Here is a 21,024-nt window from a genome sequence, read left to right on the forward strand (position 1 = left end):
TGCCCCTGCATCTTATTTCATCTGTTTGAAACTACACTACCAACATCTTCAGGGCAAAGTAGCATTAACAAAAAAAATATGGAATTTATGAACTTGCAATAATTTATTGACAATAGTAAACTACTGTGATGGCTCAGAACTCCTTGCAACGGGGAATGTTAAGTGTCTTTATCCAGTTATAAAAGTGTGAAATTCTTCATTAGCATTAAAGCTAGAATCAATAAAAATAAGGTAGCCAGACTCAATTGGCTAGACACACAGAGCTGGGGAGTACCACACATGAAGAAAGGATATTGGCTTATGAAAGCAACTTGAACAGAAATGACAGGTTTTTTTGTTCTTTTATATAAATTGTAACTTTTAAACAAAGAAATAAATAACCACCACAAGACATATCAAGGAAACAAAAAGCAGAAAGAGCTGCCAATCCAATTTGCCTGCTAATTTGAAGCCAAAGCCCCTGAAATGGAACCTGAGTTACTGCAAACTTATAGTGCTATACCAGCAACATACTGTGAATACTGATAAATATGTAGTGCCACCTTCTGCTCATTCAGAAATGCAACTTCTTCACTCAAAGCCCTCCTACCACACTCTACACACACACATACACAGCGAGAAATGCAAAAGCGCTGCTACAGTTTTGACTATGTCTGCTCAATTTTGGCAACAGAGCTTGAGAGAAAGTGATTAAGATGCTTTTCTGGGAAGTTGGTATCAAACTCTTTGGGGCTTACGGCAGGGTAAATTTAACCTTGACAATTTCTCCAGACTTATGCAGCTGTAAATATTCTTATTCTCTTTATGAACCCATGAGTCATGTGTAAACAGCTTTCTGACACAAAAAGCAAATATGTACTACATCAGGTTACACTTAAGCAGTTATTTAGCTGATGAGCTGGCACTCTCCAACCTATTAGGAGGGAAGCAGTTAAATTTAAGTTTGGTGGTACATTGTCAACTCCAAGAATTTCATAGCAAGAACAGAAACACGGGTTTAGTCACCTAGTATGAAAAATGGGTGTGAGCCTAACAGTTTTCGATCGTACTCTTCAGAGATGAGGACATCACACATTCACTTAAGAAAAGAACAGGACCCTGCCAAGCCCTTTTAATCCACAGTTCAAATTCCAGTCTCTTCATTGTTCCAAGTGTCCAATCCGTTCTCCCAGAAAGCATCCAGAGCAGGCTCCAAACAACTGCAAGGGTACGGTGCAGGCATTTCAGAGAACATGGTGGCTGTCAGAGTCTCCCTCATAGTCATCACTTTCAAAGCTGCTTAATGACATGATGGACTGCACAGATGTAAGGCTACTGCTCTCGCTGTCTAATGTTGAGGTAATGCTACTGCTCTCGCTGTCTGAGGACGTGCTGAGAGTACTGCTCTCACTTTCTGACGCTGGGTTCTCCGCAACAACCTGCTTCCCTGCAATTAAAATACACAGATAAAAAAAATAAAAGCAAAAGTGATTTGAGGCAAGTGCAGGAATACCCAACCAAAGGATTTAAGTTTGGGAGTATATTTGTTTTTCAATGGTGCAGGAAAAATACATTTAAAAGTACAGTAAAGGCAAAGGGTAATGAGGACTAAGGGGGAGCGGGCTTTGCTTTCAGTACTCAGGGGTAAAACTTTTATATTCTGCACAGCTCTGGTCTTTCATACTGAATACTGTCCCTTCCCTTGGACCAGTGCCCACTCTTCTCTCAAGGAAGTACACAACTGTCTCAAGGACCATGCTTAAGAGCACAGAGAGGGTTAGAGAAGAGGAAGAAAGAGAAACAAAGGAGACACAATGTCTCAACATAAAATCAATACAGAGGTGGAGCAATGCAAGGCGTCTCTGTCTAAGCCACTGATGGCCAAACTTGGCCCTCCAGCTGTTTTGGGACTACAACTCTCATCATCCCTAGCTAACAGGACCAGTGGTCAGGGATGATGGGAACTGTAGTCCCAAAACAGCTGAAGGGCAAAGTTTGGCCATCACTGGGACTCTAAGCTGATCTCTAGACTGCTTGACTGCTTGTAGCAGACATGCCATCCTCACTTGGACCATAACAGTTAATCAGTTGTTCCTAGGGAGGTGGCCCCCAAATTCCCACCCCCAAACCACCTGAAATGGTCTTTTCTGCCAGTTATTGCAATTATAATGTGCTGTGCTAGAGGCTACATGATATTAATTGGGTTTTTATTGCTTCTTTTATTTCTTACATATTGCATTTTATTTAATTGTATTACAATTTGAATTCCATAGAAGTCAAATTGTAATACAACCCAATGCAAGATAATAAACAAAAGGAGCAATAAAAATACAATTAAAAATCAATACGAATATTTCATATAACAGATGTACTCTCTCCCATCTTCAACCACAAATCCACAGACCCACTGCAGACCACCTGAATGAAGCTTCCAGGTAGTCCACGGACCCCATTTGGGATCCCCTGTCCTAGAGCATAGTCTGAAGTTGTATAATAATAATAATACCTGTATTGTCAATGTACAACCTGTGTACAATGAAATTAACCGAGCCTCCCTCCCCCCAACACAAACACTCAATCCCATTGCACTCTGTGTGCTTGTCGCACAACACACCAACCCCAAAAGTCTGCTGCACTATATTATTTTCCATTCAGCAGCCTAACAGCCCACGGATAGAAACTGTTTGTTAGCCTGTTGGTACGACTGATTAGACCTCTATATCTGCTGCCCGAGGGTAGAAGATTAAAGAGGTGCTGGCTGGGATGTGAATCGTCCCTGAGAATTTTTCTCACTCTCCTAAGGCAACAATCCCTTGCGATGTCATCTAGCTGCCTCGGGGGACAGCCCATGATATCATGCACTGTGTTCACCACCCTCTGTAAAGACTTTCTGTCTGTGGCTGTCAAGCCAATGTACCACACTGTGATACAATATGAGAGGACACTTTCTATTGTGGACCGGTAGAAGGAGGTCATAAATTATTGTTTAACATTGTTCTTTCGCAAGACCCTGAGGAATGAAGACTCTGTTGGGCCTTCCTAACCACCTGAGTTATATTGTTTTTCCAAGTGAGCTCTTCACTAAGGTGAACTCCCAGGAATTTAAAGGAGCAAAGCTAGATTCTAGTCAGTGTCTTCTCAGCAGCTGCATGACGGAAAATCGAATGTCAATATAATAAATAATGTAAGTAATGCTAGCATGAAATGAAGAAGGTGGCCGAATTAGAAGATTAACCCACATTGCTTTATCTAAATTTTTCTAAGTTTTTGTATCTTAAGGTGTTTGTGTGTGTGTGTACAACAACCTTGCTGTTAGCTTTGAAATCTGTCTCCAAAACAGCATCTGAAACTGAAAAAGCTTTATTCATGAACAGAAATAAAGCAAGGCACAGAAACCTAACTGTAGTTTGCTATCAATATATTTCCAATTAAACACTACGCTACGCAGGTGCCAAGGAATGTTCAAATGCCTTAGGAATGGAGGACCCACCTCTCACCTTTTCGCTCTTGGATGAGGGAAAGGTGGTGATGCTTCGTCTCATCATCCAGGTTCTCCACCATCCTATCAATACAATTGTCCAGAACTAGCGATCGTGTCTTGGATAATATCGTCCCCCTGCATATTGGACACTCCAGCTTACGCTTCATCCATTCATTGATGCAATAGGAGCAGAAGCTGTGTGCACAGTTGAGAGTGACAGCCTGAAAAGTTCATATTATATATAATACATTAGATTAGGATTTCTATCCCGCTTTATTTACAGAAGCTTCAAGGCAGCTCAGAATGGAAAATAAAATTGAAAATACTAAAAACAATGTAAGAAAATGAACTGTCAGAACTGGATAGCTTGGTTGGTTAGAACATGATGCTGATAACACCAAGGTTGCAGGTTCAATCCCTGTATGGGACAGCCGCATATTCCTGCATCGCAGGGGGTTGGTCTAGATGATTCGCAGGGTCCCTTCCAACTATGATTCTATTAAACATCCACATAAAAGGATAAAAGAGGAAATGAATAAATGGAAACCAGTAATATTGTGTGTGTGTATAAAAACTAGGAATAACGTATTATTTATTTGTCGCTATAAAGGAAATGAACTTAGACATGTACATTTTTGGAAGCAATTATTCGAAATTGAGATTTTGGGAAATAATCTGTATACTTATTTTTAAAAAGTAGATTGATATTTAACATATTTTAAAGGTTTGATACAAAAGTAATAATTTTGATGCCAATGGTCTTTTAGTAAGATATTGTAGGATTATTGAAAAGGTTTATTATTATTATTTTTTATTACTATTATTATTACTGTATTATTATTGAATAGATATACTGCCCTATACCCAGGGGTCTCAGGGTGGTTTACAGAATAAAATCAAGATATAAAACCACAAAATACCTAATAAAAACAACAACCCAATAGCCTCCCACAAAAGAACACATTTTAAAAGGGCATAGGATGTATTTATATAATAGAATGTGTTGCATTAAATGATATTCTAATATCTGTATTATCTTTTGGAGTTTGTATAGCATGTATAATGTTTATTCATTAAATCAAATGTTTATTTAATTCTTTTAAAGGAAATTGTGTATATCACACACATATCCCTTCCATGAGCAGGAAGTTTCATGAGCAGGCTTCTGCTCACAGAATCATTGGATCCAACCCACAGAAATCCCAGGAATAAAAACTGGGTTCAGCAACTTTCAAACTGATTTGGTGTCAATAAAAGGGGATTAAAATATATGTATACTTACTACTGCTTCTTAAAGTTTTTATCTTTCAAATCTTACCTCAATGAAGTGTTCAGAGCAAATAGTACACTGCAGCTCATTCTCCAGTACATCATTCATGTGGCTCAAGGCCTCTTCCTTTTGTGCTCGTGCCTTCTCCTTCTCTTCCTGTAGCCCAGAAGAAAACGAACCCAAAAACATCAGGTAAACAATGGTAGAAGAATGAGAATGTATTGGGCACGTGAGACATACTTTCCGAAAGGTGAAAACTTTATTAAACTTAAAAATCTGCACAAAACAAAATGCCCCTGAAGTTATATACAGCTAAAACCCTCCACTTCACCACAGTGTAGAAATAAAAGCAAGGTGGTGGGAACCTATGGAAAAGCAGAGAGCAACTTCCTTAAGCTGCAAAGTGTGAGGCTTTGGAGCAAGGTCTAAACTTCGACTGTTGTGTATTTTTCTTCTGTTCATACCTTAGTCTCTTTCAGTTCCCTGTCCTTGGCTTTAATGATCTCTTCAAAATCCTTCTTGCTACGGCTCAGTTCTTCCATCAAAGCACGATGCTGAGAAATAAGATACCAAACAGAAATTCTCATTAACATACCAATTAGGCATGCCAGATTCTACTTCGCATCCTGAAAATATGTCAACCCACTGCATGAATACAACTCATTTCCTCTAAATAAACATAATCCGTAAAACATACACATACTTAAAACTTATTTAGATTAGAAAAATGAATAGGCAAAAGGTATGTAAGGATGCTGCTAACTGTACAAAGGTAACCAGATGAACTATACAAAACAAAGTTAAAATTAATCATAAAATACAATTAACAGCAGTGTATCACACCCAGTTAACCAGATAAGGCCACGCCGACACTGCTTTGAATACTTGCAAAAATAGGAAGCTGTCACCTGAATGACCATAAAATGGGAGACAACCGGCTTTCTACTACAGGTTTCATAGACAGGTGCCACATCTGAGAGGCCCTTCTATACGGAGTGGCTCCCTAGCCTATTCTTAGTGAGGACACCACAAGCAGAGTCTTGTGCACAAACCTTACAACTCAGGTTGGATGGTTCTGGGGCAGGTGTGCCTTCAAGAATTGGGTCCTAAGCTCTTCAACGTTTTGTTCACTGATACCAACACCTTGAATTGGCCCTAAGAAGGTACTCATACATATAACTATAACATCAGGAGCTGAATGAACATTTATAGGCCAGCGGTAATTCCCATGATTGTAGCACCTGGAAATAAGTCTGCCTTTGGTCACAAAAGTAGCGACCATCCAGTTTGGGAACCTGTGGGCCTCCACATGTTGCTGAATTACAACTCCAATCCTTGACCACTGACCATGCTGGTTGGGATTGGTGGAGGAGTCTAACAACATCTGGATAGCAACAGGTTTCTACTCCTAGCAAAGAGCTTACCACACATTTCCTAAATGATCCTCATGATAGAAAAAGACCCTCTGGCCCAGGTAACATTTTGTGAAGGTGTGCCAAGAGGGAAGAGAATGTGCTGCAGCAGTGGGATGAACAGTAATAACTTACAAAATGATGGGACCAAGCCAAGAAAAAATCAAATTCAACAAGCCATCATTACAGATTGCTTGTGGTTTTGATACTGTCTTTTCTGTTCTTCCTAATCATTCACTATTTTTGCTACTTGCAGCCAATCAAGCATGTCTCGCTGCAAGAGGCAGAACTAAGCATCCTGGCAATTCGCCAGTGGGGGTAACATTTGAACATCCTCAAGCGATACAAACATTGGAAATAACCTAACACTGTGCTACGTTACCTGCACTAGAACCTGGGTCAGTTGTTCCTTCAGTCTCCCTTCTCCTTCTTCCTCTTTTGCTCCCTAAACAATAAATAAGAGCCTGTCAGTCAAGTAAAGGAAAGACATATAGAACTAAGAACAACATGAAGGATAACAGAGCTAGTGGAAAAATATGCTAAAAGGAGTCAAACAAGTTTTCTTCCATGCAGTTACAAAATAACAATAAAATGGCTGCTGCCTACACAAAACTGAAACCTGAAAAGGAAATCTTCAATTATTTTTATTTTTACAGTATTCCTAATCAGAGACACATACCCCTATACAATACACTATCTCAGGGGTCTGCAACCTTTAAGACAAAAAGAGCCACTTGGACCCGTTTCCGAAGGAAAAAAAAACTAGGAGCCGCAAAACTCGTCATTATAAAAATAACTTTTTTGTCACTTTTTTATTATTTCTTTGTTTGACCCCTCAGAATTACTCCTCCTCATATAAATAAACGTTAAATTAACAAGTTACCTTTTTGTGTGTGTGTGTGTTCTTCACTCCCCTTCAAAACAGTGACCAGCGTACATGCCCCTTACAATATAGCGGGCGGGCGGGAAGGTGACGTTGGGACGGTACGTGACTAACGCACGCACCGCCCCCATGCGACGTCACAGCCAGTACAGCGCCCATCACAGTGGGGAGTGTCGGGGCGCACAATGCGCCTCCTCCCCTCGCTAGTATCCGCCCCGGAGCTGCGGCAAAGGTGTAAAAGAGCCACATGCGGCTCCGGAGCCGCGGGTTGCAGACCCCTGCACTATCTAATCATGTAATGCCTAGAGTATCTTCACTTGTTTGTTCTCTCTGCTGTGGTTGTGTAGGCAAGGGAGAAGGGCCCTAGCTCAGTGGTAAAGCATCTACTTTAAGTGCAGAAGACCCTAGGTTCAATCCTTGGCATCTCCAGGTAGGGCTTGGAGAGAACCTAATATGAAATCCTAGTGAGCCTCTGCCAGCCAGTGTAGACAAAACTGAGACAGATAGACCATTGTTCTAAATCAGCATAAAGTAGCTCCCAATGTTTCTAACAGGGAAGGAAAATAGCCGGAGCAGTGTCTTCTTTGCTCCCTCCTTGCTAGAATATGTGCTATCATAAGAATTTGAATCATTGATGGCTTTCTCCTTGGTGGAAGAAGCAGTCACCTACAATAACTGTTGCAGGCAGTGGATGTTATAGCTGCTCTACATTGTTGGAAGAGCAGTTTTAAAAGTCCTGCTTGCTGGCTGTAACGTGTAGTCTTTATGGACATTAACAAGGTGAGTTTAAACATTTTTAGAAAGTGTTTCTGAATATTTAAAGTGCAGGTGACTATGATAAAGGTGAGCTCTACTAAACTCATTGGAGCTTTCCAATTAGCAAAAATTGTGTAACATTAGGCCACAGTTAGGGGTGTGTGCTGCTAACACACACTCACACAACTAGTACTGTGTGCTTAGCTGTCTTCACTGCCCTTAATAGCTGCAGAAACTTCTCTCAAACCTGCCACCCTCATAGGCAGACTTGGGGACACAGAGAGGTCTTCTCAGTGGCTGCTCCCAGACTCTGGAACTCCCTGTTTTTGCTATTCTTACTTTATCTGTAAGCCGCCTTGAGTCCCTGTCAGGCAAAAAGGTGGGGAATGAAAGAACAAACGAATGAATGAATGCAGTCCCCATACCTGAAAGGATTGCCGTAAGGACTGAGGCAGCATGGCAGAATGTATGTGACAGTCACAACCCAAGAAGCTGCCCAGTTCAATTCTACCTCTTCAAGAACAAGCTTGTTCCTGCACCTCTGACAAAGTTCTGGGGGTGTGGCAGGAAGTCAATGTAATGGTTCTCCCCTTGATTGTCCCACCAATGGTGCTAAGAGGAACAGACAGGACACACAGCAAACCTACTGCCCCTAAGCTACCATCATGCATACACTATCAATGGTGATGTTTTACCATCACAAGCGCAATACAATACAGATGATACAATGTGATAGAACAAAGCTATTAAACATTTTGATGTAAATAAAAACAATAGATTGCAAGCCACATTTCTTATCCATTCATAATCATTTGTGAGCATCTGCCACAAGTAATAACATGCTCGTTCACTGAAGTAACGTGTGAAGCAGCCATGAATCACTGTGTTTTAGCAGACAACCCTTATTAGTTGTAGGTTTCTCTTAGCTCACAAATCTAAGGAATAGTTGGCTTTGTCAAAAACAGAAAAGAGATTTCTTTCACACTTAGTGGGAATGTGCAGAGGTGAGTAAAATGCTAGAGAATGGTCCTGGAGGTAATTAAAAATATTTTTGCAATTTAGCACGCTTAGAGATCCCATCATATGTTTATTAAATTATTTAAAAGACAGCTTCCTTTGATAACTAAACAATTTGTTATATGTTCATATAGAACTATAAACCTATAAAGAGCTGGAATATGTGTAAAAACATGAAAAAAGGTAATCAAAGTAAAACAGATTTTTAAAGACAAATTAGTGAACAACTGGTATTCGTGAAGCTTACTGCTTTATTTTTCAAAAATCACAAAATTCTAATATGATCATAGTGAGTTAGAATTACAATATATTAAGAGGAAATTAAGTATTACAGATATGGAGAATGTGTTTATTGAACTATGAAATAAAGAGCTGGGATAACACCATGGTTATAATAGCTAGGGCCTTAACCATGATCTAGCAATTTAATTGCACACTCAGGCTATATGCACATTGGTGCCTTGAAATACATTGAGGGGGGTTTTCCGGCAGTGTTTCAGGTTGCTTTTTTAGGTTGTTGTTCATGCCAGAGAAGGAGTGGGGATGTCGTCATCTGATGCCCATTACCTAATTTGCTTACCCACACTGAACTCCAATTCACTGAAGCTGTCGCTGAGAGCTGCCTAAGAGTTACAGACCTCAGCTTCACCATGGTTTTCATTTTTTAATCAACGGAGGCTGTTCAGAAGAACAGCAAACAAGACTCCAGGATACCTATGGATTGTGGCTAACTTGATGTCTGCTCAGGTTCAAAGACCAGCAGTGGGAGCGCACTGGAGCCAGAGAAGGGGTAATGTGTGCACAGCCTACGCTGTGGTTACAAACTACAGTGGTACCTCGGGTTAAGTACTTAATTCGTTCCAGAGGTCCGTTCTTAACCTGAAGCACCACTTTAGCTAATGGAACCTCCTGCTGCTGCCGTGCCGCCGGAGCATGATTTCTGTTCTCATCCTGAAGCAAAGTTCTTAACCTGAAGCACTATTTCTGGGTTAGCGGAGTCTGTAACCTGAAGCGTATGTAACCTGAGGTACCACTGTACCAAATGAAGCCGTGTTATACCCTGCTGTGATAAAACTCGTTGGCTTTCTTTCACAGACAGAAGGGGAAGTTCTGTTTTGCCACCCATCCTATTCTTATCCCTTCTCTAGCAGGGGCCATGAGGAATCAAACAGAGACAAAGATAATTAAACACAGTGTATTTCCATTGTTCATTTACTGCTAGACACTTTCCTTAGCGCTACTACTTCATCAGCAGGAATTTCAAGCAGAGTTGCTGATGGAAGAACTAGAGGTATTTTAGGGTCAAAGCAAAGAACAGTATTGTAATCTCTACTGAAGTGACTGAGCAACTAGTAAGGAAGTGAAGCAATATTCTGCTAACTACTGTGCCCATCAGACAACAACAATCCATTCACTTCACATCTTTTTATTGAACCCATAGCTCTAGGAGAGAGAGGCCTTGCACTTCAGTACTGATCTTCTGGTGTCCATCATTCAAATACAGTAATAATAATAATAATAATAATAATAATAATAATAATAATAATAATAATAATAATAATTTATTATTTATACCCCGCCCATCTGGGCGGCTTCCAAAAGAATATTAAAATACTTTGATACATCAAACATTAAAAGCTTCCCTAAACAGGGCTGCCTTCAGATGTCTTCTAAAAGTCTGGTAGTTGTTGTTCTCTTTGACATCTGGTGGGAGGGCGTTCCACAGGGCGGGCGCCACTACCGAGAAGGCCCTCTGCCTGGTTCCCTGTAACTTGGCTTCTCGCAGTGAGGGAACCGCCAGAAGGCCCTCAGTGCTGGACCTCAGTAAGCTGTGGCTCACAAGCCAGTAGATGCAGCCATGTTAAAAACACATCAAGTATCCTGAGAGCAACATGTCCATTGTTGCTGATCTTGCTATCTTGCCTAGTCTCATCAAAAGATGAACCATCTGCAGAAATGCAACTCATGTGTCTCACTAATCAATGGGCTTTTTGCAACACAAGAAATTCGAGGAAATTAGAACAGGGAGCAAACAATTCTCTCTTTGCCAATCTCATCATAAAACAACTACAGTGAATTTTAAAATGCTGCACTTATTTTAAAAAATACAAACTCTACGGTGAAACAGGAACAAGTGTTGACTCCTTCATGCATAGTATTTTTATACATGTGATAATTTTTGTATGAAAGAAGGTATGGTACATGACTGGGCAGCCTAATCAATGTATGAGCCCTGAAATAAGTTACCGCAATACACTGTGTACATGTTGCTGCACATGCTTTTTCCTTGTCGTCAGATATTTCAGTGTAGGAGAAATGTCATAATTAATCTACCCTGTGCTAATAACTAAACCAGCTGGGATTTTTAAGCAGCTAAACTATAGTTTCAAACAAGTTGGCAACACTGTTGAAAATAGCTCATTAGGCACACTAAATGGAGGACTAAGAAACCTCAGTGCTGAAAATGAAGGTGTGGTGGTTTGGGAGACTATGGTAATGCTAAAAATGCTAACCTTTCCCCCATCCAATAATTCTTGCTTAGGCACAACTTCAACACTTGCAAGTTTTCAAATGGTACATGAGAGTGGGTGGGTGAAGTATCACAGCTGCACCTACCTCCAATTCTTCACAGACGGTCTTCTGCAACTGCTCCACTTGCTGCTGTTGCTGCTCCTGCTCAGTGCATAACTGCTCCCTCAGTTCCTGCAATTCCTGCTCCAAAACCTGGATCTCTACAGGAGCACACTTGTTCATTTGCCTCACATTCAGGACAGCTGTCTGTTTCTCCTGCATCTTGGCTTTTAGCTTTGTCATATCTGCTAGAGTTTTCATTATTTGTTCCAAACCATTCCAAGACTGTGCCAAATTTGGGGCTTTATGGTCCTTAGAAAGAAGAGTTAAACCATGCTCAGGCGGAATGGTGCTACAGTGATTTTTCTTCTTCTCCTTTTTACTGGGCCTTGGAGAAACCAACACTGTTTCCATGTTTTCTGCTGTTTGTCTGGACAGCTCTGTCCTGCCTCCCTCACATTTCCCCAAAGAGTCATTTTCTGAAGACACCCTGTCTCTTTTGGTTCTGGAATTGGAAGGCCCTTCCGCTCCAGATGCCTCAGATTCCTCCAAGCTAATTTTACGCTTAGCCCTCGTGTCTTTCGTTTTCTCTGTCAGCTGGTCATTTTTCAGCGCCAGAAATGGACTGACTTTCTTCCAATCTTCCCTTATTAGTGTATATTCATACTCAGCTGTTTCTCTGTTTTTAAAAGGAACTCCTAATTGGATATAGTCGCCTTCGTGTAAGAGATAGGGCCGTGATGGATCAATGCGTTCACAATTCAGCCAGACACCGTTTAGACTCTGGGAAAGATAAAAAATAATAAGAGAGAGCTAGGAAAGGTGCTTGTTTTTCTGCACATCAAAAAATAAAACAAACAAACCAGAAAAGCAAGCCAGCAAAGAAAACCTGGCACTCCTCAAATAATACTGCAAACAAACAAAAAACAGCAATCCCGCATGAGACAAAAGCAGTATTTCCCACTCCAACAGGAAACATCTGTGCATATTTTGTATTTTATGTATTTTATGTATCCATGTTGATTAAGTGATTTGTCCAGAAACTAGCAGTGCAATCCTATGCACATCTAATCAGACGTTAGTCCTGGACTTACTCCCAGGAAAGTGGGACTGTAGCCCCAAAAAATTTATTACAACTCCCTGAGAAGATAAATCAAGATTTAAAAACAACAGCCCCTGGTACACATGGCACTCAAGACATGATTTATATGTTGGAAGTGCGACAAGTCTCCCTTCATCAGCTGAACTAACCCAAATCTTTGGGATCTCCACACTTTAAGCTGGGGTCACGAACCTGTGCCCCTCCAGATGTTGACTCCAACTCTCATCAGCCCCAGCAAGCACTGCCCATAGTCAGGAATGATTAGAGGTGCAGACCAGCAACAACTGGAGGACCACAGGTTCACCACCCCTGCTTTACACAAAACTCTTCCAAAAAATAGTGTGGGGGGGGAATAATCGAAAGGATATTTGCTTTATCTTTATAAGGACAGCACATACAACAAGACAAAATAGCATCCAAAGCAAAATGTGAGACACAGTGTGGTAAAATGGACAAGAGTGCTGGGTTTGGAACCAGGGATTACTGGGTTTAAATGCATGGCCACTCACAGCTGCCCCTAGCCAAGTCCACGGGGCTGCTATGTGGATGAAAAGGGGTATCTCTCAAATGCTCCTTGAAAGAAAAGGCTGCCATAAACTCAATAAGTGGGCTAATGCAAGCCACGTTTTCAAACTCTCTCTCAGCATTACCACCTGCCCCCATCTGCAAAAAAGAGAACACTGGCTTACCCGCTATAAGGATTACAAGTAGATAATTCATGTTTTAACACTTCTGTAGTACTTTTAAGTATTAAGTGTCACAATCATCTGAAATTCATTATACAGTAACTGCAGGACCTTATTGGTGATGGCATCCCAGCTACGGAATTTGGAACTTCTATCTCACTTTAGGAGTTTGACTGTTTGTTCAGGTTTTTTGAAGAATATTAATGCCAGAGCTTGTGGCTTATTTTTTTACGTGTTTTACTGGTTAAGGTTATAAGTACTACATATTTCTCATGTATATACTGTATATTTTATATATTGTTTTAAAATCCTATGTGTGCTGCTGTAGGATTGCTGTTTATTATTTTTTTTTATTATTATTATTATTATTATTATTATTATTATTATTACAAGTATTACTATTTTGTGTGCCACAGGCTTCCCAGGCAACCAGCCCCCGCTACCATGGCAGCTCCCTCCAAAAACCTTTCCATAAGTCTGTAGGCCTTCCTGAACAACAATGTGGCTGGTTTCACTGGTGGGAAGGGGTGACAGTGGAAGGAAGAAACTGCACAAAATTGGACAGAGAAACCTTGCCCTCACATAATCTTAGGATACCACTCATTATAGCTACTTCATCAATTCTCTAGTCTAGATGATAAATTCCAAATACTAAATAAAAGAGAATAATCCTATACAGTGGACCCTCCAGTTATATACCACTCTGGTTACATAACTTTCAGGTTACGAATGCAGCAAACCCAGAAGTGTATACTTCTAGGTTTGGCGCGTGTGCATGCACATAAGTGGGACCTCTAGTTACTTTTTTTCGGGGTGCACACAGACCCCCGGAACAAATTAAATTCGTATCCGGAGGGTGCACTATATTATTGAGGTAATTCTCACAAAGAAAGTTTACAGAATCAGGTATACATTATCACAGCCATAAACTGTTCCACAAACTGCATACAAAATTAGCTTTTCATGTGGTTCGCCTGGCACTCCAGCTTTCCTGATCACAATTTCAAACTGGATTCCACATTCAGCATCTTTCAAGTCAATTCATTTTTAGTAACTTTCCGTACCTTGTTATCAATCACTGTCCACTGCCCATCAGTATTTTGCTGGAAAACACAGTGGTTCCGGGAGATCATCAAAGGACAGGATTTTGACATCAGTTGGTAAGTAGCACCAGTTCCTCGACCTATACTTACCTAAACAAACAAACAAACAAACAATTAATAATCTACTTTACCAATATCTCCAATTTATCTATTCTGGATTTCAATGCTGTGAAATGGGTACTTCATTAGTTTCTTACAGTAATTCAAGGGAATACATTAAGCCACCATACAAGTATTCCATTATTTTACTTGCAGTGCCAAGATTGCTTGATATGTCAATGTTGGTTGCAATGAAATACAGGCATATAAAAAGATGATTTCCTGGATGCCAAAATGCAAGTTTGGGGCAAGTACTCCTTAGTGAGAGAACCCCAGCATAAATTTAAAATCACAAAATATGCAGCAAAGTAAAGCATGGAAATATATGCTGTTACACCTTTAAAATATGCCCTTCTAAGTTCTTCCCAAAGTTCTCCTCTTCCTCTAACATTGAAAATGACCACACATTTGGGAAGTTAAAAATAGTTTACTTACAAACTCTTCGAAGCTCAGATTCATGTACGTTTCCATACAGCATTCAGAAAAAGTTGCACAGGTGGTAAAACTTGGTGAAAATTCGTAAATTATTGGTATAGTAACACAATCATGGCTTGTAAAAGCCATGCTGTCTGAGCTGCAGCAAGCAGTTCAAAATCTCTTCACACACTGAGCTTCTCTAGTAGACTGAGGTACAACAATAGGCCTGATTGCCTTCCCCTTAAGGTGAGAGCTAAGCTAGCTAAGCCTGGCAAGTAAGTTTACTCTACAACATTAACCTCTTAATTAATTAAACTTAAACATGTTATCCCAGTCAACAAATTTTCAAAACCTGTGAACTATTGTTGTTGTTGTTCATTAGCTCTCCACAAATGAGTATTTGTTTATTTGTAAAAAGAGCTATTTACTCTAGCAGGCAAATCCAAAGTAGCCTAACAAACAAGTCTGAGCAGCCAATAACAGCTGAGAATGCCACTGCAATTATAAATTCTTCAAAATCCAATTTAATTCAGCTTTAGGCTTGTATTAAGCAATTAGACATTTATTCATTTTTTTCTATGAAGATCAAACTTCAAATTACATTAATGTAATACTTAACAATCTGGACTATGATGTCAATATATACAGTATTGTAGATAAGCCCCTTTCAGGTGACATTAAATGCTTCATTTCTCCTTCACCCCAAAGCTCTGCAGTTGATGCATGGGCTTTCAAAGCATCTCCAGGGACTTAAAAAGAGGGAAGGTTTCTCAATATATTTTCAAGCTGTACGGCTTCTATATGAGCAGGGATTCTTGGAGACTTTGTCCTGCCTTCTGGCTCGTCACAGTTCAATCTCACCATATGGCTTCAGAGATTATCATGTTCATAAGTACAGAGCCTCCAAGTAACAGACACAGCTGACAAATCACAAATTTTCTCCATCCTGTCACTTGTAAGGTTATCACACTTTTCTACCAAAATAACTGCACATGAACAACCATCCTTTGAAGATCTGTCATATCTTTCATTATAGTACCTTGTATTGGTTCTTGTTGCTTATTTTTATGCACTGTGAGCCACTAAGGAGGATATAAATTTCAATAAAAGCTTGAAACCTTCCACAGCATTTGTTCCCAGAATTATGGTCAACATTTTAATCAGACCTACGGAGCCTGAGACTCAAAGTCAAAATGTATCCATGGGCTTGAGAACACCTTTGCTTTTGCAATTCCATACTGATAACAAAATCAGAAGGCTTATTTTGCTGCTGTTGCAGGCTGCTGTTCATTTATGAATAGTGAACTGCATTTCGCTTGGTGTCAAAAGCTTGCAGGCTAACTTTAGATTATGCTAGATACATTGTCATAACCAGCAAAGCTGTTCACTAGATTTCAACATATGGGCACGTTTTAAGTTAGGCAGGGGAAAGTTTCTTTTAAACTGAAGGTCAAATCTTTAATGATGAAGATGTGGCTACAATCTTAAGTACATTCAGGAGAGTAAGTCCCATTTAACTAAGTTAAGATATAGCTCAGAGTGAAGATGCTTAAGGTGGTCCTGTTACAGTTGGTCCTGTAAATTCTTACATCAGTTTAATCTAGATTCTAGAAGGAAATGAAGCAATGTTTGGGCACACATATGAACTGACCCAGACCCCACAATCATCATATGAGGGTGGTAACACAAGAATGGGTCTTTTCTGTGGTGGCTCCCTGTTTATGGAATACGCCCGCTAAGAAGACTCGCCTGACACCTTCATTGCATATTTTTAGGTGTCAGGCAAAAACACTCCTCTTCTCCCAAGCCTTTGGGCTAGTTAAACAATGTACTGTATGGCCTTTTAAACTGGGTGTGCATGTGTTTGTTACTATGTTATGCACTTTTGTGTTTTTATCTTGTAAACCACCCTGGATGAAGGACAGTATAGAAATTTAATAAATAATAACAATACTGGGTGGAAATTACAGGATAGGGCAACAAACCACGTTTTGGCCCACTATGCTGACTGTTGAGGGCTTTTTGCTGTTTTATTTCTGCAGTTCATTGCTTTTTTATTGTATTTATTGGCTTTATTTTTTTACTGAATGTTACCCTAAACGTTTAAACTGAAAGGTGGGACAAGCGCTTTAAAAACAGAAGAAGATGACCCATTCAGCCCCAGCTCTGAATTTTGGCCCTTTAGGGCTGACCTAATTCTGCTCTGGACCATAAAGAAGGCTGATCGCCAAGGAATTGATGCTTTTGAATTGGTGCTGGAGGAGACTCTTGAGAGTCCCATGGACTGCAAGAAGATCAAACCTATCCTGAAGGAAATCAGCCCTGAGTGCTCACTGGAAGGACAGATCGTGAAGCTGAGGCTCCAATACTTTGGCCACCTCATGAGAAGAGAAGACTCCCTGGAAAAGACCCTGATGTTGGGAAAGATTGAGGGCACAAGGAGAAGGGGACGACAGAGGACGAGATGGTTGGACAGTGTTCTCAAAGCTACCAGCATGAGATTGACCAAACTGTGGGAGGCAGTGGAAGACAGAAGTGCCTGGCTGCTCTGGTCCATGGGGTCACGAAGAGTCGGACACGACTAAACAACAACAACAATTCTGCTCAGACCGAGGCTATGGGGAACCATGGGGTGGGGAAAGAGCAAGAAGCAGCTTCAGTTAGTGGGCTGATAGTGATACGGTACAAGAGGCAAATGAGAAACTTAATATCCGGCTCCCAGCTGCTTTATTGATCCCACAGCCCCGACCCGGACCCCTCAGCTGAGGAGGGCAATTCGCGCGCTCCCCTCCGAGGCAAAGGAGGGCGCAGTTCCAAAAGCGGGCAACAGGAGGCGCAGCTTTCCTTTCTCTTTCCCTTTCCCTTCCCAACACGGTCCCTCACTTCGCCGCCGCCCCTCAAAGCCCCGGCGCTCGAGGAATAGGGCAGCTCTCGCCGCGCTCTCTCTCACCTCGCTGCCGTCCTCCAGCAGCAGCCACTCTTCGCTCATCCCCACTCGCTTGAGGCACCAAGTTTGACCCGGCCCCCCTGAGGGGCGAGAAACCCTGCTGTCCCCGCCAACGCACTCCGCCATCTTCCGCGGCCCGCGCGAGCTGCAGGCAGAAGCAATCGCTCGGTTCGGAAGGAACAGATCGGCTCCGCCTGCCCTAGCTCTTTTCTTTTTCCCCCCCTTTCCTTTAAAAAAATAAATAAATAACTACGAGCGGCTTCATCTGCCCCTCACAAAGATGGCCACTTTAACGGGAAACATCCCCCGCCCACTGCTGTAAACAGACGAGATCAATCGATACCAGAGACAGCCGCTGCAACCGCTGTTATTACGTTAGCTTTTTCGCGAGCTGTATCACAAACAGGCTGCAAATGTAGTGTGGGGGGGCGGCGTTTGAAGGAGGTCTTGCCAACTGCCGGCCTATTTAAATAATAATTCGTTTGCTATGTATTCATTTACTTTCTTTCTCGTCTGAGTTTATTTGGTTTTAAGGAGATAGCTTCCGCTGCTGCTGCTCTCAGGTTTAGCAATGTTGTTGGGGGGGGGGAGGGTGTTACTTAGAAACAGGCAATATTTCAGGGGCTGCAATCCAAGCAAAACAGATTTCGGGAACCTTTGGCCTGCCAGGTGTTGCTGAACTAGAGCTCCCATCACTCCCAGCAAGCAGGTCCGTGGCCCTGGAGTGCTGGGAGTTGTAGTTCAGCAACATCCGGAGGGCTCGAAAGGTCTCCCACGCCGAGTACAGAAGGACTTAAGGAGGGGGCGAGTTTCACACTGAAGTGAAGCCAATAAGATTTGCTTCTGAGTAGACACGTAGAGAATTGCACTGTGAGGGCAGCTGCAGGATGGAATATCGCCTGCCGTCACAACTCTCAGCAAAGCACAAAAAGGAAAAGCATTTGGACTACCTTTATAAACTACAAGAGAATGCACTAAGCATGTACAGTTTCATACTTATGAAAACTGCGCATATTCAGCGTACTTTTTGTGATCCATGACAGCTTATGTAGTAATGTATGTGTTTGTCTTTATAATGCCTCTATGTTTATTTTCTGGTACCTTGCTTCGTGCATTTTAAGGGAGGAAGCTGGGCGAGGGTCTGTTTTGGGAAATGAACCAAGCCCCCAACCCACCCCCCTCACCTTAATGTGGCCTTGTTGCTCCCAGCCAGCACCAGGTGCTAGAGTTTCCTGCGGGAGTGTAGTCTATATGGCTCCTTTCATGGACACTCAACTATTATGCTAACCAGATCCAAGAGTGAGAAAAGTTCGGAAACTGTGCCTCTTAATTTTAGTAAAGTATTAGTTTATTACAAAATATACTACATTTAAAGCAATGTGTAGCACGATTACAATTTGCTATCTTTGGCACTGGGTAAAAGAAAGGAAGGGTGAAACAAACTGAGTCGCAGCTCCTTCCTTCTTGGGCTCAGGACGGTAGTATTGCAAACACTGTACTGTAGAAGCCTGGATATGTAAATAAAATTTGGAGATGTTAATAAATCAAGTTAAATTGCTAAATTGCGAGGAATAAAAAAGCCAGACAGCGCCCACGGAGTATCGAACCGCCGTTAAGCAATTGGTGAATCTGCAAAGATTATCCGAAGTAACCGCTAGGCTAAGCCGGCCCGAGAAACACTGCCAGCTAAAACATATAAGGAGCCATTAAGCAAGGGGTGTGGCTAATTGGGCATATAATGTCGCGCTCTTTGCAAATGCGATTCGCAGCTCCTTTTTAAAGTACTTTAAATCCTTTGCACCGCTGGCGTGCCTTACAGAGGCGGGATCTACGGGTCAGCTTCGCCAGACAGAAGGTGTTGGGAGGAAACAGACGTGCCTCGGTCCCTAAATAGCTTCTCATACGCTCCAAGCGACCTTCTTTTCCCGAGCCAGCTCAGCCCAGCGGTTCCATCGACCAACGCGTTGCTTGGATCCCCCAATCGCTTCCAGCGGTTTGAGACCCGCGGGCGCTGCCTGGCTTTTTAAACTTGAAGTTCACACAGACTTCGGTTGATGTCTCTCAATTTTCAGGGGGATCTGCCCAAGAGTATCTCTGTAATTCTGCCTGAATCCATGAAAGAGGAAGCTTTTGCAGTCTTGCTTCTGCAAAGTGTCCCATCAACATCCGAGCTGCAGCAAAAAGAAAGGGGGGGGGGGAGTCCTAAAGTTGTTCAGAGCAAAGGCAGGATAAAAATCAGCTCCGTAAGCGAGAAAGGATGGATACAGACCTAGGGGGTTTGCGAAGGGGAGGAGACGTGACTCGTTGTTTGCAGGGTGGCGTCTTCATTTTTATTTTTTAAATTATTACTGTATTTCACGATATGTATATACAGCACTTGTTGATGAGAACAGGAGAGAAAGCATCGCCCTCCCACGCTCTTGTATGCTCCAAGCGACCTTCTTCTCTCGAGCCAGCTTAGCCCAGCGGCTCCATCGATCAATGCGTAGCTTGGATCCTGCAATCGCCCACAGGCAGCGGTTTGAAACCTGCGGGCACTGCTTGGCTTTTTAGCCTTCTCAGCTGACCCGATGAACAGCTCTAAATTACACCTGCGGCAACGTACGGTATTTACATAGCAAAACTTCTACAGGTTTTGCAATCCCATCTGAGTCCAACAATTAGTGAGCAGCGATTCCGTGTGCTTGACCTTCCCTTGTCTTGCCCAAAGCGAAGGACTTTTTAAAAGACCTGCACTGAACGAGGATGCTCTCCTTCTCCCAAGAAGACTTTGCCCATCCATCACACTCCCATTAGCAGGCATCCCCAAACTCGGCCCCCAGCTGTTTTGGGACTACAGTTCCCATCATCCCTGACCACTAGTCCTGTTAGCTAGGGGTGATGGGAGTTGTAGTCCTAAAAGAGCTGGAGGGCCAAGTTTGCAGGGTGCCTGCATTAGGGCATGAGGATGCTCAGCATCATTTTGCTGCAATTGCCCATTTCCCTACACTCCAGTAATGCCATTTCCTCTTTATTTAACTGGAGGATGCAACTTGTAGCTTGATTTCCCTTTCTTTGTTGTGCACCTTCGTTTACCTAGGAAAGGAATGTTTTTAAAGCATGCATAGAATTGTCTACTCTCACATGTCATTTTATTCCGGGGGTTCCACCAGCCTTGGACTTCAGGGTGGGGTGGGGGGGTTATTTTGTGAATTGCAGCCTAATAACCAGCAAAGCAATTCATACACACCAGCACTAGCAGTATGATGGCGAGCTCAAAATACAGCAGTTCAGCTGTTGAAAGGAGAGCAGGCCGCTCAAC

The 21,024-nt window shown here is 41.9% G+C and overlaps 1 protein-coding gene across 2 annotated transcripts; it reads right to left on the reverse strand.

Moving 5' to 3' along the window:
* Nucleotides 1–1,079: 1,079 nt before the first annotated feature.
* RNF8 (ring finger protein 8) lies at nucleotides 1,080–18,020 on the reverse strand. Of its 2 annotated transcripts, none has more exons than XM_082214850.1 (8): nucleotides 17,727–18,019; nucleotides 14,222–14,350; nucleotides 11,415–12,152; nucleotides 6,525–6,587; nucleotides 5,195–5,284; nucleotides 4,779–4,886; nucleotides 3,477–3,681; nucleotides 1,080–1,426 (listed from the first exon to the last, which is right to left on the reverse strand). In XM_082214850.1, exons 1-8 carry the CDS (start codon nucleotides 17,847–17,849, stop codon nucleotides 1,224–1,226), a joined length of 1,659 nt encoding a protein of 552 aa, XP_082070976.1. In that variant the 5' UTR covers nucleotides 17,850–18,019; the 3' UTR covers nucleotides 1,080–1,223. The 2 variants fall into 2 exon arrangements, with proteins under 2 accessions (XP_082070976.1, XP_082070977.1); XM_082214851.1 differs by having other exon boundaries at nucleotides 1,245–1,426; nucleotides 3,470–3,681; nucleotides 17,727–18,020.
* Nucleotides 18,021–21,024: the final 3,004 nt, after the last annotated feature.

This window comes from Podarcis vaucheri, assembly GCF_965113315.1.
Source record: "Podarcis vaucheri genome assembly, chromosome: 3".
NCBI lineage: Eukaryota > Metazoa > Chordata > Lepidosauria > Squamata > Lacertidae > Podarcis > Podarcis vaucheri.

Bases quoted from the DNA above. Each gene is read 5' to 3' on its own strand.
- RNF8 (XM_082214850.1), bottom strand. From the start codon at position 17,849: ATGGCGGAGTGCGTTGGCGGGGACAGCAGGGTTTCTCGCCCCTCAGGG. The intron at 14,351-17,726 runs GTGAGAGAGAGC...TTGTTTGTTTAG, and splicing joins TGCTGGAGGACGGCAGCGAG to GTAAGTATAGGTCGAGGAAC. The intron at 4,887-5,194 runs GTATGAACAGAA...TCTGGGCTACAG, and splicing joins GGGAACTGAAAGAGACTAAG to GAAGAGAAGGAGAAGGCACG.